General features: G+C 34.7%; 1 protein-coding gene across 2 annotated transcripts in view; it reads left to right on the forward strand.

The window, feature by feature from the left end:
* Window positions 1-15,357, forward strand: part of PIK3C3 (phosphatidylinositol 3-kinase catalytic subunit type 3) — a 147,501-nt gene extending 132,144 nt beyond the window's left edge. For both annotated transcript variants that reach the window (XM_081262762.1, XM_081262763.1), the window contains 2 exons: window positions 7,272-7,397; window positions 14,293-15,357. In XM_081262762.1, coding sequence (XP_081118888.1) covers window positions 7,272-7,397; window positions 14,293-14,307 — 141 coding nt within the window. In that variant the 3' untranslated portion in view covers window positions 14,308-15,357. The remainder of the gene's footprint in view (window positions 1-7,271; window positions 7,398-14,292) is intronic.
* The last annotated feature ends 2,301 nt before the right edge of the window (window positions 15,358-17,658 follow it).

Genomic DNA, 17,658 nt, shown 5'->3' on the forward strand with positions numbered 1-17,658 from the left:
CTTGGTAAGGATTGCTTTAGTTATTCTGGGTCTCTTATTTTTCCAGATGAATTTCATGATTGCTTTTTCTATTTCTATGAGGAATGTCATTGGGATTTTGATCAGAATTGCATTAAATCTGTATAGTGCTTTTGGAAATATGGTCATTTTGATAATATTAATTCTGCCTATCCAAGAGCAAGGTAGATCTTTCTATCTTCTAAGGTCTTCTTTGACTTTTTTCTTTAGGGTTCTAAAATTTTCATTATATAGATCTTTCACTTCTTTCATTAAGTTGATTCCTAAGTATTTTTTACTAAAAAGTTTCTTCTCAGCAAAAGAAACAATCTGTGAGGTGAATAGAGAGCCTATATCTTGGGAGCAAATCTTTACCCCTCACACATCAGATAAAGCACTAATCTCTAGGGTATATAAAGAACTCAAAAATATAAGCATCAAACAAATAACCCAATCAATAAATGGCCCAAGGACCTGAACAGACACTTCTCAGAAGATGATTTACAGTCAGTTAACAAATATATGAAAAAATGTTCATCATCACTAGCAATTAGAGAAATGCAAATCAAAACCACTCTAAGATTTCATCTCACTTCAGTCAGAATGGCAGCTATTATGCATACAAACAACAATAAGTGTTGGCAAGGATGTGGAGAAAAGGGTACACTCATACACTGCTGGTGGGACTGCAAATTGGTGCAGCCAATATGGAAAGCAGTACAGAGATTTCTTGGAAAATTGGGAATGGAACCACCATATGACCCAGCTGTCCCTCTTCTCGGTCTATACCCAAAGGACTTAAAAATAACATACTACCGGGACACAGCCACATCAATGTTTATAGCAGCACAATTCACAATAGCTAAACTCAGGAACCAACCTAGATCCCCTTCAATTGATGAATGGATTAAAAAAATGTGGCATATATACACAATGGAATTTTACTCAGCAATTAAAGAAATAAAATCATGGCATTTGCAGGTAAATGGATGGAATTAGAGAAGATAATGCTAAGTGAAGTTAGCCATCCCCAAAAACCAAATACCGAATGTTTTCTTTGGTATAAGGAGGCTGATTCATAGTGGGACAAGGAGAGGGAGCATGGGAGGAATGGACAAACTCTAGTTAGGGCAGAGGGGTTGTAGGGTAAGGAAGGAGGCATGGGGTTATAAATGGTGGTGGAATGTGATGATTATTATTATCCAGAGTACATATATGAAGACATATTGGTGTGAATATACTTTGTATACAACCAGAGATATGAAAAATTGTGTTTATATGTGTAATAAGGATTACAACACATTCCGCTGTCATATATAAAAAATAGTGTACATTGAAATGATATTAGAGATAAAATTTAATGTGAGGTGATAATTGGAATGTTAAAGTCTGGGGGTGTAACTCAGTGGTAGAGCACTTGCCTGGCATAGGCAAGGCCTGGGTTTGATCCCCAGCACCTTGGGAGGGGAGTAGATAATTGGAATGTTAGGGGTGTGTGTGTGTGTGTGTGTGTGTGTAGAAAGTGTACATTTGTTTATTTCCATATGGTGCAGAAACTTTAGGCTAACCTATGACTCTTCTATTGTTTCAATTCATAACTAATAAATTCTTCCTTAAAAGTAAGATTGCCTTTTGCCCCTTGACAGCCCTATTGGTGTACAAAGCAAATGGCTCCTGACCTCTTCCAGAGTTTGGTCTGGCAATAGAATAAAGTAACAGATCAGAGATGGAATAAGGTGTCCTACCTTCTTCACATTTAGATAGTTGTTAATTATGGTACTCAGAATAACAACCTGGAATGTAAAGGTATCTTTGTTGCCAGGAATGAGAAATCTAAAAAATAGTATCAGCCACCAGAGATGTTTTTAGAAGAGCAGATTTAGTCACCCAGGCTTTTGTTTCCTTAACAATAGTTTCTTTCATAATAGCATGTTAAACCCTCAGGGACAGATTAGAATAATATAGTTTTAAATTAGCCTAACAAATTTAAGGAAATGTATTACTTATTTCTGTTTTGTAATCATTAAATGTGTATACATTTTAATAGAAAACTAAGCTGTCCAGTTTTCAGTTTTTAAATGGATCCAAATTGAGGTTCATGAAGCTAATTGGAAGAAAAATTAATATGACAAATTTCTGCTTTGAAAATAGAGAAGTCATATAACTTGGTTATGTGCTCAGTGGCAATTATAACCTTTCCAGTGAACATCAGCAACTGATAATTTCACTGACATCTAAGGGACTAGTAAACTTCAGGAATATTCTGTGCCGATTGCTGAAAGTAGGCATCCCCAGCTGTCTATTGGTTACAGTGGATGCCTCTGCTGTGAAATGCCCATGGCTTTCTTTAAAAGTCATGCTGCCAAGGACTAGTTTTTAGTAAATCTTCTTTCAGATGTGAAGTGTAAAGCTATAATGAAAACATGTTCTCTGTAATTAAAAGATAGTAAGTGTACAATTGATCTCTGAAATTGGGATTTAAATACTCAGGAGACTTGCCTATTTTTGCTTACTGTCTACTTGACTAGTGAGTATGTGTGTCATTATTTATAGCTGCTCTAAAATCCTTTCACTTGAATGATAAAGTATGTTTTTAGAACATGTAGGTTTTGCTTATTATATATTTTTGTGAGAAATATAGAAATATGTACCTTTTTTTCCATAAAGTTATTCTAATATATCTCTTTATTCATTATGTTATCATTTGATTATGGATGGAACAAAAACAAGAGTTTGTAGGTAATTCAATTGATGATATGACTGATAATCCAAGGGGATAAATAATTACCTGTCCAGCACAATTTCTGAGGTTACCCTTTTGTGTTGGATATGGAAAGTAGGAATGCCTTTTGGTAAGTTAAAAAAAAAATCAATTACTATAGGCTTGATATAAGGAAGGTTTTTCCAGATTAAACCTCTCCCTTTGTTCTATACATAAGTTATACAACCATGTACTTAGGTGTGAAATTCAATACTAATTATTGTTAGCAAAGAAAATGCTGGTGGAGACTGTCTTTGGAAGATTGTAGCTCTTCAAATGAACATGATGTAATCCTCTATGTCTAGTGTAATTTAAAGGTTTTGATCTGTGGAACACAAAAAGACATGAGAGAAATTTAATCAGAGTGAAAGAAAATATATAGAAAACCCAACACAGATACAAACGTAGGTGACTCTGAAGAGCAAAACTAAAATGAAAAAATGTAGTCAGGTGTTGCTTAATGACAGAAAGTGTTCTGAGAAGGGCACCATTTGGTGGTTTCATCATTGTTTAAACATAATTTATCTTACACCAGCCTGGATGGGCAGCCTACTCACTATACACTTAGGCTATGTGACACAAGTATATATAGTATTGCCTGTTGCCACTAGAGACATGATGAACAAAATCCACAAGGTTAAATCTAACAAAGAGAAAATAATGTTACCAAGAGATGTGGTAAACAGAAGATGTTTGAAACTACTTCTTATACAATAAGATGTGTTGTTTTGTGTAAGAGTTTCTTTTTCTTTCTTTTGTTGTTAGGAAGTAGAACATGTAGGTTTTGATAGTTAATTATGGTACTCAACTCAAAATAATAATAAAAATTATAGCAGATACATAAACTAGTAGCATATTGATTTATTTTGAAGTATTATTACTATACATAATTTTGTGTGCTATACTTGTATACAAGTGGCAATACCAAAAGTTTTTTTTACACCAGCATCACCACAAGCATGAGTAATGCTTTGCACTGTGATTTAGACCTCTATGGTATTACTAGGTGTGAGGGCTTTTTCAGTTCCATTATAAATCTTAGGGGATCACCATCATGGATGTGGTCCATAATTGACTGAAACCTTATGAGTGGCCATGTTTTGGCTCACCTGTTCTTTTAGATTCATTAGAGCAGCTTGTAATGGTAATAGTAAAATGGGCTCCTCAAAACATAATTAGCCACTGCTGAAATTTTATTACTGACTTAATGACTATCAGAGCTGTTTTGTTTTCTGCAAATGGTTGGTGATTGAAATGATTCTAGTGTGGCGTGAGATTGTAAGTGGATCATTAGGACTGAGGGGGGTGGTTGCATTACAGTAAAAGCTGTGAACAAATATTAAGTTATTTCTCTTAATAATCTGACATATCCCCAATGCACTAAGCATTAGAGTACCCTATTTGAAAGACATTGATCCAGATAATAATTTTAAAATGCAGTAAAAAAACAAACAAAAAACCATGAGTGTTCTTTGGAAGCATAAGGAGTATCTACCTTTTAAAGATAAAGAGCAAAGGTGAGATTTTTAAGTTGGTAACCTTTTGCTTGAAAGTACTTTCCAGATTGTTTTGAGTGTAGGCATACTGATGAAGTATAAGAGGACAGTGTTTGGTGCTTGTGTGATAGGCAGGAAGTTAGGAAAGAAATTCTGGAAAAGTGACCGTCACAGAAGTAAGCTCATTGTTGTTCCAATCTCCATACAAAATCTTCCCAAATCCTGACAGAATATGGAACTTTACAAAACTAAAGGTTCCATCAGTTGGAAAAGCAGCATCTAGAAACTTCAAAAAACAGAAGTCTACACTGCACTGTTTTTAGTTTAGCCAGTAGCCACTTACTAGAATGAATCGTCTTAGGAATGCAACAGAATTTACAGTCTCTATAACATACCATTTGGTATGTCTAGTATTCTGATAAAAAACAATCCCTAGCTATGTGAAAAACAATTATGACACAAAGTCAATGAAAAGAAAGCAGTCAGTAGAAACTCTGAGATGACTGACCCACATGTCACAACCATTAGAAAACTGCTTTAAATCAGCTATTATGAATGTGTTCAAGGACAAGGTAAAATATATAATGACTTAGCATATAGAGATCTCAACAGAGAAAAGGTAGAAATTAAATTCTAGAACTGTACACTAGCTAAAATGAAAATTAGTTGGATAGCCTTAACAGCAGATTGGATATGACATTAGAAGAATGACTTGGAGAGCTTTAAGATAAATCAATGGAAATTATGTAATCTGAAGAATAGAAAGAATGTAGTGCAATAAAAATGATTAGAATTAGCCAGGTATGGTAGCACACTTATGAAATTCCAGCAACTTGGAAGGCTGAGGCAGGAGGATTGCCAAGTTCAAGGCTAGCCTTAGCAACCTGATGAGCCAGATCTGGAGACATAGCTCAATTGTAGAGTGCCCCTGGGTTCAATCTCTGGGACTAAAAAGAAAAAGGAAAAAAAAAAATGAAAACCTTAAAAACTTAGAAGACAATAACAGTAGTCTAACATAGTAGTAAATGTGATACCAAATAGAAAAAAAAATTTTTTTTTTAGTTGTAGTTGGACACAATAACTTTATTTTATTTATTTTTATGTGGTACTGAGGATCGAACCCAGTGCCTTGCATGTGCCAGGTGAGCGCTCTAACGCTAAGCCACAACCCCAACCCTTAGACCTTTTTTTTTTTTGTACTGGGGATTGAACCCAGGGCCACTTAACCACTGAGCTACATCCCCAGCTCTCTTTATATTTTATTTAGAGACAGGGTTTTGCTGAGTTACTTTGTGCCTTCCTAAGTCTCTGAGGCTGTCTTTGAACTTGTTATCCTCCTGCCTTAGCCTCCCAGTTCACTGGGGTTACAGGTATATGCCACCTCGCCTGGTTCCAGTTAGTAGTTTTAGATCCTTTTTTTTTTTTAATTATACCTCTTTAAAGAGAATGTTTTCATAATTAGTTTTAAGAGCATTTTCTTTTCATGCAGTATATTTTTTTCTCAGGCTCTGTAATTTTTTATGTTCTTAACACACATGCTGTCTCTTAAGTAGAAATCATGAAAACAAAGGATTAAGCTAAAATAACATGGTTGTCATTATCTGGGATCTAGAAATGAAAGAATTGGGTTATTGAATATAAACCCTTATACACACTTCCATCAAATTACCCTTCACTTTTTATACCTACTTTTATTTCTTTATTCTGAGGCTGCAGAGCTGTCAAATTATATGGTGTATACTAGTCTAGTGCACTAAGCTATGACTATAGGTTTTTGGTATATCTTTTATCTTCCTAGCTTTCTAGTAGTTAGATCCTGTACTTAAAAGGAAATACTCAATATGGATTGCATTTTTTTTTTAATTTCTGGTACTGAGGTTGAACCCAGGGTTTTATGCATACTAGGCAAGCATTCTACCCCTGAGCTATATCCACATCCCTTTTTACTTTATTTTGAAACAGGGTCTCACTAAGTTATCTAGGCTGGCCTTGAACTTGTGATCCTCCTGCCTTGGCCTCCTGAGTAACTGGAAATATTAAATGTAAACCATAGTGCCTTGCTGTAGATCACATTGTACCCACTTGGAAATCCCATTTACTCCTGATATGCTCTTCAGAAGTAGATGTGCATCATTTATAATAGGGGAACAGAGTAAGATGTGATGGTTATTTGTAGTGATGTGAGATTGACTATAAGCATGCATCACTTATGGTGAATTAAGGACCCTGTTTTGGCTTTATAAATTCTCTTCATTTCTTTACCTCGTAGATGGAGATATTATCTGTTTTGAGGCCATGAAGGAGTCAGATGAAATGTTGCATATGTAGTACTTTGCCTAAAGTTTTGTACAAAGTTGTTCAGGAACTTTGGCTTTTAATATTGAGATCATCACTTAAATACATACAGATACATATACATAAACTGATTTTTCTAGTAGTTAAAGCTATTGAAGATCAATTATAACTTTAAATATGAACTAAAAGAAAAAATTCCCTAGTCTTTGGAAACTACAGATCATTGAAGTACTTCTTTGCAGGGCTGTTGGCAACTGCAATAAAAAAGGAGACATTTTAGAAGATCTGGTTTAGTTTATTTTGCCAGGGATTAACATAGTTCCTATGAACTATGGTAATGAAAGTGGGGAGAATGTTAAAGACTGGCCTTGATATATCCATTCCACAGTGAACGACAGAGATAAAGTGAAGGAAATAATTAATTAATGTGTTGCAATTTGAATCACAAAGTTGTTCTACATCTGATTTTTGTAAAAAAAAAAAAAGTATAAGTTGAATTAAAAGAATTATTTTTCCTATTTTTGAAAGGAATAATTTCCAGTAAATTTCCATACGCATTAAGAATGATACTCAGAGTTCCTTTTATAAGCTATGAATCTCTTATTTGGCATAGAAATAACTCCTGATATATTTTAATAATATTTGTATCAGTTTGAGTCTGTCTGTTCAAAAATATATATGTTTTTCTTCATTAAAAAGACTAATAGACTATTATCTTGTAGGTTCAGGATAAATTTCGTCTAGACCTGTCAGATGAAGAGGCGGTACATTACATGCAGAGTTTGATTGATGAAAGCGTCCATGCTCTGTTTGCTGCAGTGGTAGAACAAATTCACAAGTTTGCCCAGGTAAGTTCTCTGAGGGCAGTGCATTTGTCTCCCTCAAGAGTCTTTGGAGAGCCTTATTTTTTGCCTCCCGATTGGCATCTTCTCTGTTGTTTTGTCAAGCCTCAATGGCATCTTGCCATCCAGTTGAAGCGACTATATTCCATGCATTATCAACTTCAAAGCATTTATTTTTCTTAGCATGGACTAAATTTGGGGGAACCTACATAGATACCATTTCTTGAGAATGATTTTGGGTATGGTAGAAGCTTTGGCAAATGAGACTTAGGTATTTGTTGAGTTTTTTGGGGCGAGTAGTGGTGAGGTTATTAGAGATTGAACTCAGGGGCAGTTGACTACTGAGCCACATCCCCAGCCCTATTTTGTATTTTATTTAGAGACAGGGTATCACTGAGTTGCTTAGTGCCTTGCTTTTGCTGAGGCTGGCTTTGAACTAGCTATCCTCCTGCCTCAGCCTCTCAAGCCTCTGGGATTACAGGCCTGTGCCACCATGCTCAGCCTCTGTTGGATTTTGATAAACATTGAAATACTAATTAAAGAGTTTAGAATCCATGGAAAGCAATCCACATCACACACCATAAAGGTCTCGCAATACTTAACTGTTAGCAATATGTGAATATATGTATATAAATATAAAAGGGAAGATCTTTAAATAGTAGCCTGTTGTGATGATATTCAGATTTAATGTCTGCCTTATTTATGAATTTCATAGTGCAAATGATCTGAAAATGGTTAACAAAATAGAAAAATTAGACTGCTTTCCTTGTGAATGCCTTCCTGACTTCATACATTCACTAAATAATGTTTCTAATCACCCAAGCTTAAAGCCTGTCTATGATATCACCACCAGTCGGTGCCCAGTAGATTTGTCATTTCTTTTTTTTTTTTTTTTTTTTGCTACCTGGGCTTAAATCCAGGGGCACTTAACCACTGAGCCATGTCCCCAACCTTTTTTTACTTCTTTGAATTTTGAGACAGTTGCTTTGGGCCTTGCTAAGATACTGAGGTTGGCCTCAAACTTGCATTTCTCCTGCCTCAACCTCCCTAGCCACTAGAGGTACAGGCATGTGCCACCATTTCTGGTGATTCAAGTCTTTTTGAGCTTTCCTATGTTTATTCTTTTCTTTTGGTGGGAGGTATTGAACCTCAGAGGCACTCAACCACTGAGCCCCATCCCCAGCTCTGTTTTGTATTTTTATTTAGAGACGATCTCATTGAGTTGCTTAGCACCTCACCATTGCTGAGGCTGGCTTCAAATTCATGATCTTCCTATCTCAACCGCATGAGCTTGGGATTACAGACACGCACCACCATGCCCAACTTTTATGTTTATTCTTATAAATATTCCAGTCAGATACATTTTGACGAAATAATATTTCACTTTGCTTTTTAAAATTTAAATATGCTTAGTATTTTCCCCATTGCCTGATGGTGAAGTCCAATCTTTAGCAGTTCAAAACCTTCCAGAATGCTGTATTCTGAGCTACTTTCCCAGTTCTTTTTCTCTGACTATCTTGTTTTATTTCACCTTACTAGCCACTTTGCTACTGCTATTTCGTTAGCTCAGAATGTCTATCATCTTAATAATGCATCTGCTATAAGCTTCTGCCCACCAAAATTCAACCTACCCTCCAAAAGCTATTTATTTTAATGCCACTCTGATTCATCTTTCTCTGAATTTTCCTAGTACTTTTTATCTCAAGAGTTGTACTTGCGTTTTGCTTTCTATATTTGGATTGCCTTTTAACTCCTAAAATGCAAAATTCATGAAGGCTGATCTTCTGTCACATAGTAGTACATGATTTGTATACTCGAAAAATATCAAATGAACATAAAGGAATTTCTTCTTCTAAATGTTAGCTTATCCTAACACCTATTTGGACTACATTTTTATTACAAGTGTTGCACCTCTGTATTATTCTAACCAATCATTTATTGAGATTAAAACACAACTCGGATAGTAGTAGTGAAGTGACTTAAGTCAACCATGTAACCAGTTGTGGATATGAATCTACATATAGCATAATAGAGTTCGCCAGTAGCAGATTGTCAGTCTGTATCTAGCATAGCAGAGTGTGTTAAGAGGTATATTGGAAAAAGCCCAAAAGGGTACAGTGGCTTATCCAATATCAAGTGCCTAACAAGGGGCAGAACTAAAACGGATTCCCTCATCCAGGTTTTGTTGTTTGTGATGCAGGAGAGTATAGGAAAGCAAAAGTGGTAGGCCTCTTAATGAGTCATAAGCACACTCCAGATTCATAGGGAGAAGAAATAGTTTAACTTCTTGATGGGAGAAGAGGATAGCATATGCAGAGAGAGAATGAATTAAGTGTGGTATCTTTAATTCAAAATGCCACATTTGGCACTTTGAATTAAGTGTAGCATTTTAACATGCCTTACCTTGAGTTTGAGTCTTCAAGTTCTGTTAAATTTGTTACGTACTTTATTTTAGTGGTTTGGTTTTTAAATTTTATTGTTAATTTTATAGAAGATATCTATTTTTCTATCTGGATTTAAGAATAAAAGGGCCATTTTTCTTCATTCTCTGTATTAAAGATAGAGAAGATAAAGAGCCTGATTTCAAAAAAAAAAAAAAAGAAAAGAAAAAGAAAGAAAGGAAGAAAGATAAAGAGGGCTGTACTGTTACTTGGGGGAGGAATAATAGAGGGATCTTGGTTTGCCTATGTCTCTGGGCCTCAACCATATAAATGTGTTTTAGTCATCATATTATAGATCAGAAGACTCTACTAAATAAAAAGTTGTTTCTTATCACATTCAGGTCTTCTTTACTAGAATTCCATATTCTTAGAGATGAGTTTTAAAATGCTCATGCTGTTGTTTAGACTTTCTTGTGCCAATACTATTTTACAACTGAAATAATATTAAAATAAAATAAGAGTAACCTAAGTATATTTGTATCATTGGAACTTGCTTAAGCTTAAAAGTCTATGTGGGATAGTAAGTTAAGGTCTTAGCTTCATACAAGTCTTTTTAAATTATAAAATAATAGGGGCACAACTCTCTCATCTAATTTCAAGAGAAGTTTATTTTCTCTTTAAAACACACACACACACACACACACACACACACATAATGTTTAAGTATTAATAAATTACATGCACATTCAAATTCTTGTCCAACATCCAGGTTTTGTCATAGTATTTATAATAATAATTCAAAATTGCTAATTGATTTGTAATTTTTGTGCATTTCAGTTCATTGTTATGGATTATTAATCCTAAAGTTTTAAAAATGGGGATAGGTTGATATACGTTAACAAAAGTTATAGTTATTTTAGCATAAAAGAAATTATATGCCAAGAGAAGAATAAAAATTGCCTGATACTACTATTATTTGAAATGCTGAAAAGGCTTATTTTCTTTCCTCAGGCAATTTCTTAGGAAGTATAGAGATTAAACACTGTAATATTCATTGCCTAGCAGCACCCATCTATTAGTGGTAGAAATTTTAAACCAAAAAAAACAACTTATTTGGGTCATTGTCTTTGAAATTACATTATCAGAACTTCACTCTTTTAAATTTTTTTAAAGTTTTATTTATATAACAGCGGAATGCATTACAATTCTTTTTACACATATAGAGCACAATTTTTCATACCTCTGGTTGTATATAAAGTATATTCACACCAATTTGTGTCTTCATATATGACTTTGGATAATAATGATCATCACATTCCACCATCATTTATAACCCCATGCCCCTTCCCTTCCTCTCCAACCCCTCTGTCCTATCTAGAATTCCTCTATTCCTCCTATGCTCCCTTTCCCTATCCCACTATGAATCAGCCTCCTTACATCAGAGGAAACATTGAACATTTGGTTATTTGGGATTAGCTAACTTCACTTAGCTAATCTTCTAATCTTAGTTTATCTTCTCTAACTCCATCCATTTACCTGCAAATGCCAGAACTTCACTCTTTAAATGAAATGGTCTTTAAAGGGCCTTATAGTCTTGTCTGCATCGGAAAGGTAGAGGTTACCTAGTTTGTGTCACTTAAAGCAATAAAATAGGTTTTTCAGTGGCAGTCTCTCACATTCCAGTGTGTTTCCTCCATTTCTGCTTTTCCCTGTTCACTGACTGATAGTGAGCCTGGGCTGTGGTTTCCATTTATCTTAATACACCTTGAATCTAACTTATTGAATCTGTACAGATTAGAGCTAGAGATACTTTTTTTTTTTTTTTTTTTGGTAAACTAACTAAAGCAGTAAGAACAGTTTGAGTTCAGAAAGTTTACCTAATTTCCAAATCAACGTAGTAGAAACACATCACTGCCATCCATTTAACAAGAAGTTTTACTTCCACCTATGGTGTTCAAGGGGGGAAAGCACAGGATGGAGCAACCAAGGACACATTAATTAACAACTTTATAACTCCCTGTAGGGAGAGGCAATTCCTGGGACAGGTTACCTTACCAACAGTTTTGTTTTGCTTTTTGGGGAGTGTGTTCTTAGGGAGGAGGAAGGGCTCTGAAGGAATTAACATTTCAGTCCCTCAGTGGGTAGTCTCCAGCTTCCTGGACTCATTCAAAGCATGTCTTTAAATTGGCCTCCTTGATCAACCTGACTCAATCTACCTATCTCCTAACTGCCTAATTCTGGCTTCAATACAGATCTGTTTTGTACCGTCTCATGTCTCATATCTGTTTCTAATTTATTTGGTTATCTTAGGAGGAATTAAAAATAATAATAACAGCTAAGAAACAATAATAGTCAAAATATCAGTAGCCTGTTGCACATTTAAATGTCCTGAGAAATAGATAAAGTGTATTCTCTGTATCACCTTATTTAATTCCCACTCTTTTAAAGTAGGTTTATCACCAGAACTGTTTTACAGGTGAGAAAAACAAGCAAAAAGGTGACAATTTCCTGGTTCAAACCCAAACCTGTGATATTGAAAATATATGTTAGTCACTAAATAATGTTTTTCTTGATAATACATCTAAGCTTTAATTTGTTATACATGAATAGATTTTATTGTGAATAATGTTTTTAAAGACATGCTTGTAAATTTTAATGTTTTTTTCTTTTCTTTCCTTATTCATTCATCTTTTTATCAAAATGGAAAAAAATTGAATGTTCTAATAGCCAAGAAAATATAATATACAGTGGAGTCACCAGTACCAGTTAATCTGAGAAAAATGATAAAATGGTATAACGTTTATTTTTTACACTGGCCACAACCAGTCTTGAATTTCACTGACCCCATGTCCCATCTTTGATCTATAGTCAGCACTGCTACATAGTACCCATTCATCACATGACAAGTGTTAAAGCCATCCAAGTGGTTAATTATTGTAATAGCAGTAGCAGATATTAGAGTTCTTAATAATTTTCATCTAAAATGTGCTGAAGTTTATTTTTTATGCAAACAAATTTAGTTTCCTTATCTTCTCTAAGGAAGACTTAAAACACTTAAGACACGCCCTTGTTTGATTCATTAACTATTTCTAGCAAAGTTGTTTTATAGTCATTGTTTTTTTTAACACCTGTCTTTTATGTGTGTTAAACACTTAAATAAAAATTATTCAAATGAAGATGGAGTTGAATATTTGGATCCAGCTCTGCTACATAGTATTACTGATTCTTTTCCATGGATACAGATATTTTAATATATTGTAGAAAAACATTAGAGGCCATCTGTTCAGAATCATTCTTTCCCTCACACATAAAAACGTACATATACACATATGCAGTTTTTATTTGCTTCCCAAGTGCTTCCAGCTTAGACTTCTAGCTTGTCAGTGTAGATATTTTCACTTTGGCTTTTACCTGCATTTTCAACCTTTATCATTGTCTAACAGCCTTCAGAAAGAACCTTTGTAGCTCTGATTATCTGTCTGTTGTGACACTTCCTTAGACCTGATAACCCTGCAGTCCCACCAGCATTGTACTCTTTGTGCTTTTCCAGAGTGTGTTGCCCACCCATTTACCCTCCTTTTGAGTGCGTGTACATATTTTATGGTTCTTCCTGTGTATACAGATTTGGTCTTCATGGTTTAGTCTGAAGCATCTTAGGTATCTTCCACAGAACCTAAACCAGGTACCAAATAAATGTATATGGTTTTATACTCCGATATTGCCTTTAATGAAAATACTTAAGTTGCTTTTGAAATTACAAATGACAGTTGTAAAAGTAAATCTTGCCAATATTCTTTCTAGAATTGCTACTATAAATTGTACGAGATTAAAATCAGTCAACATCTTCGTATTTTTCACATTTTTACATATGCACGGGTATGTGTATACATGTCAGTGAGATTTTCTCCCCCTTCACTTTTTTTTTTGAGCAGAATAATGAGGTACAGTTCATAGACACAACAAAAGGGTGCATGGGGTGTGAATCACTGTTTCTTCACTCAGACCAAGAAATCTTTGTTTCTTTGCTTTCTACTTGATATCCTAATATTGAACATATTGCCATATTTACCCCAAATCAACTGTTCACTTGGCTGCTTTTCTTATTTCAGGACTACTTCCTTTGGTTTGGCTTCCAGATAATTTGTGGAATGAAGTGGCTGAACTCTGTAATAAGCTACAGATTGTTAGAGCCTGTCTAAATTATGTGGCATCAAGAAGTGAGGACACTAGTTATAATATGAATCATCTGATCACCACACAATCCATTTTTTTTCTCATATAGTAATTGGGTCATCTTGAGCTTACAGTCAGCAAACAGCTCCTCCCTCAAGTATTTAAGTTAAGCCTCAGGAACCCTGTACACTGTGGTCAATTAAAATCCTCTGTAAAAGCTTTTAGCAAAGTAAATTATTCACTTTTTATATTAATAGAAATATTTTTGTAAGTATAGACTTCTGTTTATCTTTCTTCATGAACAGTAAATAAATTATTTTCAATTTGTTTGTTTTTAATTTTTGTAGTATTGGAGAAAATGAAACTGAGTTTGCCCCATGAAGATGTATGACTCAGTAAGAAAACCACATTAGAAGCATCCCGTATATAATGAAGACTTCAGAATAACAAAAAATGAAGAGAGCACTTCTTAAATGTTATACAATGTCTGAATTCTGTTTCCTTAAATGTCACTGCTTAAATATGATCTTAAAGAACTTGTTAAAATATTGTATATATTTTTTTCTAATATGTGCTTGTTAATAAGAAGTGAGGATCTTATTCCAGAATTATGTACATAATTTGAGAAATTTCATGTTGAAATAGTAAAAAACATTTTAACCTATGAGTTTAAAATGTCTTTTTTATCTCATATTTTGCATTAGGACAGAGTTATATGAATTAGGATTAATTTCTGTTTCTAGAAGTTGTTTATTTTTTCTTCTTTCTCCTTTTCTCTCTCTTTCATTCACCTCTCCTGTTCTACCATTTCTGTTTATTTGGTTTTCTATAATTTGCATAAAATTTTATTTAAAAATTAAAGTTTTACACATTATAGCTCGTTCTTTATCCTTGAAGAACTGATTGTAGAAAACCTCTATTTTCCAGGGTGGAGCGGGTGGGATCCCACCAACTCCAGTGGTGCTGATAATGTGTGGGTTCAAGCATCGGCCCTGTGTTCTCCATCCCTTGTCCCTTCTCACTATTGCTGTAGGCAGTACAAGAAGCTTTGGAAGGCCACCAAGCTGTGTACAAGGATATGCTGAGGAGTCATTGCAGTTCCTGGGGAACGTTGCTGAAGCCTATAGATGGGGCAGTTAGAGGTGTGGGAAAAAGAAATTTATACTTCAAAGTGATACTCATTTTCTCTATTTATAAATGTTGTGTTTTGGGGAGCCATGTTGTCTTTTGTTTCATTTTTAGATACAGCTCACAATTGTAAGTTGTAATGATGTAAAGTAGAATGTGGAAGTATAGTTATCTGTAAACTGGACAGAAGGTAATATGATGCAGATTTTCATATTGAGCATAAGAGATTACACATTCATGTAAGACAGTGTGATCTTTCTGCAATAAATTCTTTTTTGATGCAAGCTGAATTTTCAAAGGTTTTTAAGACAGCTCACCTAGACTTGTTAATGTAATGCATCCTTTCTGATTGAATTAAAATAAGTTTTGGTCTTTTAGGACTTGAAGTTCCTCTAATCTGAGCACCATAATAATGTTTTCATATAGAAGTTACATAGTCATACAACTTTGTCTTGGAAGAAAAAGAATATTTCGTTTTTTTTGTGCTGAATAAATATTAAAGTATCAAATGGCAAGAAAGACGAAGGTTAAATTATAGCACAGTTTCTGAGAATTGCATTAATTATGATATTTATTTGTCACAAAATTCTCCTTGAGCTTGCCTCTTTAGAATGAGGTTACGAGCTGGAAAGCAGGCATATAATTAAGAGACATCCTACAGGTGTATGGAATATGATTTGTGCATAACGTACATGCAGATTTTAAAAAATGGTAAAAGACAAAAAGCCTTTTATACATCTTGAAAAGAGTTTATACTTAAACTAATTGGTAAGTTCCATCCTCTCCTTTGTTTCTTTTCTTCACATATTTATATATATATATATTTTGGCCTGGAAGCTTTCACACCTACCATACTTGTCCTTTTGGTCTCTTTTCTACTGGGACCTCCTCCAAAAGTTTTCTCCTAATAGCCCTGTTGAAAAAGATCTCTACTTCTGGACTTCTGAAATTTTTGTTTTTAATTGCTATTTAGTAAAGTTGGACATTATTGTTATACTTGCATCTTCTATTTCAGGGAATTGCAGACTTTTCTTTAAAGGGACAACATGATAAATATCTTCCTCTTTGAGAGGTACATGATCTCTTGATCTCAGTAGGAGCAGTTCATCTCTGCTGTTATAATATGATGGAAATGCAGCTTCGGAAGCATGTAAACAATGGGGCATGGCCAGAATGGATCTGGCCATAATTTGCAGACCCTGTTTTATTTAATTCATTGCTAGGCAAAATTGTATCATTTTATTGATTTAAACTCCATAACACAGTGTAGATACTATGATATGTCCCCAATAGGGCTCAGTAAGTAAATTTTGCATTAATACGAAATTCAGAATCTAAACACTGACAACAAGTAAGGAAGATTGATCAAGAGTAACCTTTTTTTTTTTTTTTCATGCAAACTTAAAAAGAAAAATAAGCATTGTGGCCTCCACATCCCTCAAAAGGGAAGAGTAGGAACCTTGCAGTAATCAAGGTTCTCTAGAATTTTAATTATTATCAGACAGATGTTGCCAGGGTCCTCACCTCTGTGGGTAGGATGTGTTTCTTGCCTAGGTTTTAGTTCTGCTCCCTGGGGGAGTAATTCTCCAGTCCATATTGTTTTAAGCAATAAAAATATGGATTGATGAGTCAATTTTTTTTTTCTGATGTGGGCTTACCACCTTTAGCCAAAACATTCTCAGCAAAACTGTAGCAATTGTCTTTCTTTTATGGAGATGCTTCTTTCTTACTTAACACCGTTTTGACTGGAAAGCTGTATTCTCCCTTAGATTCTTGATTAAAGATCCCCTTTAAATCGAAAGATCTAGGTTTGTTGTTTTTTTTTTAAAAAACTATTTCATTTATAATACTGCAGCTCTACTTGGTATTTAGTCAAGAAGAAAAATGAAAACATGTCCACATGAAAGATTTAACATAAAAATGTTCTTGGCATGATTCATGATAGCCTCAAAAAGTGGGACAACTTAAAACTATCAATTGGTAAATGGCTAAAAATTAATGTGAAGATTGATCAAGTGTTATTTAGGAAAAGGGACCAAACCACTGATAGACACTATGACAATCTGGAAGAATCTCAAAAATAAAGACACACCAGACACAAAAGAAACACATATTGTTAAGTTGCTTTCTAAAATGGGAATCTCAAGGCAGGATGCAGATCAGAGAATGCAGGTGGTTGAGGGTGGGAATGGAATAGACTGGAAAGGGGTGTTCAGGGAACTTTAAAGGATCAGGGGAATTTTTCTAAAAGTGGATTTGGGTAATGGTTGCACAATTCTACATTGGCTAAAAGTCATGGTGAATATGTTGAATGTGTTTTATGGGCACTTAAAAGTAGAGCCAGTTTTTTTAAAAATTTGACATTCTATCCAGCCCGGAGCAGGCAGATGTGGAGAACTGGTCGGGCTCTACCTCTGCATGGGCATGTTCTGCAGGTCCCCTTGCCCTGGCTGCAGCTTCAGTCTGGACTCTTCTGGATCTTCACCTGCTTCCCCTGGCTATTTCCCTGCCCTCTTTGCCCTGACATCCTACATGCTTCCACATTTTACAGCATGGCTAAACACAATGTTAAGGACCCACCTAGC

Source organism: Spermophilus citellus (genome assembly GCF_964194105.1).
Source record: "Spermophilus citellus genome assembly, chromosome: 12".
Lineage (NCBI taxonomy): Eukaryota > Metazoa > Chordata > Mammalia > Rodentia > Sciuridae > Spermophilus > Spermophilus citellus.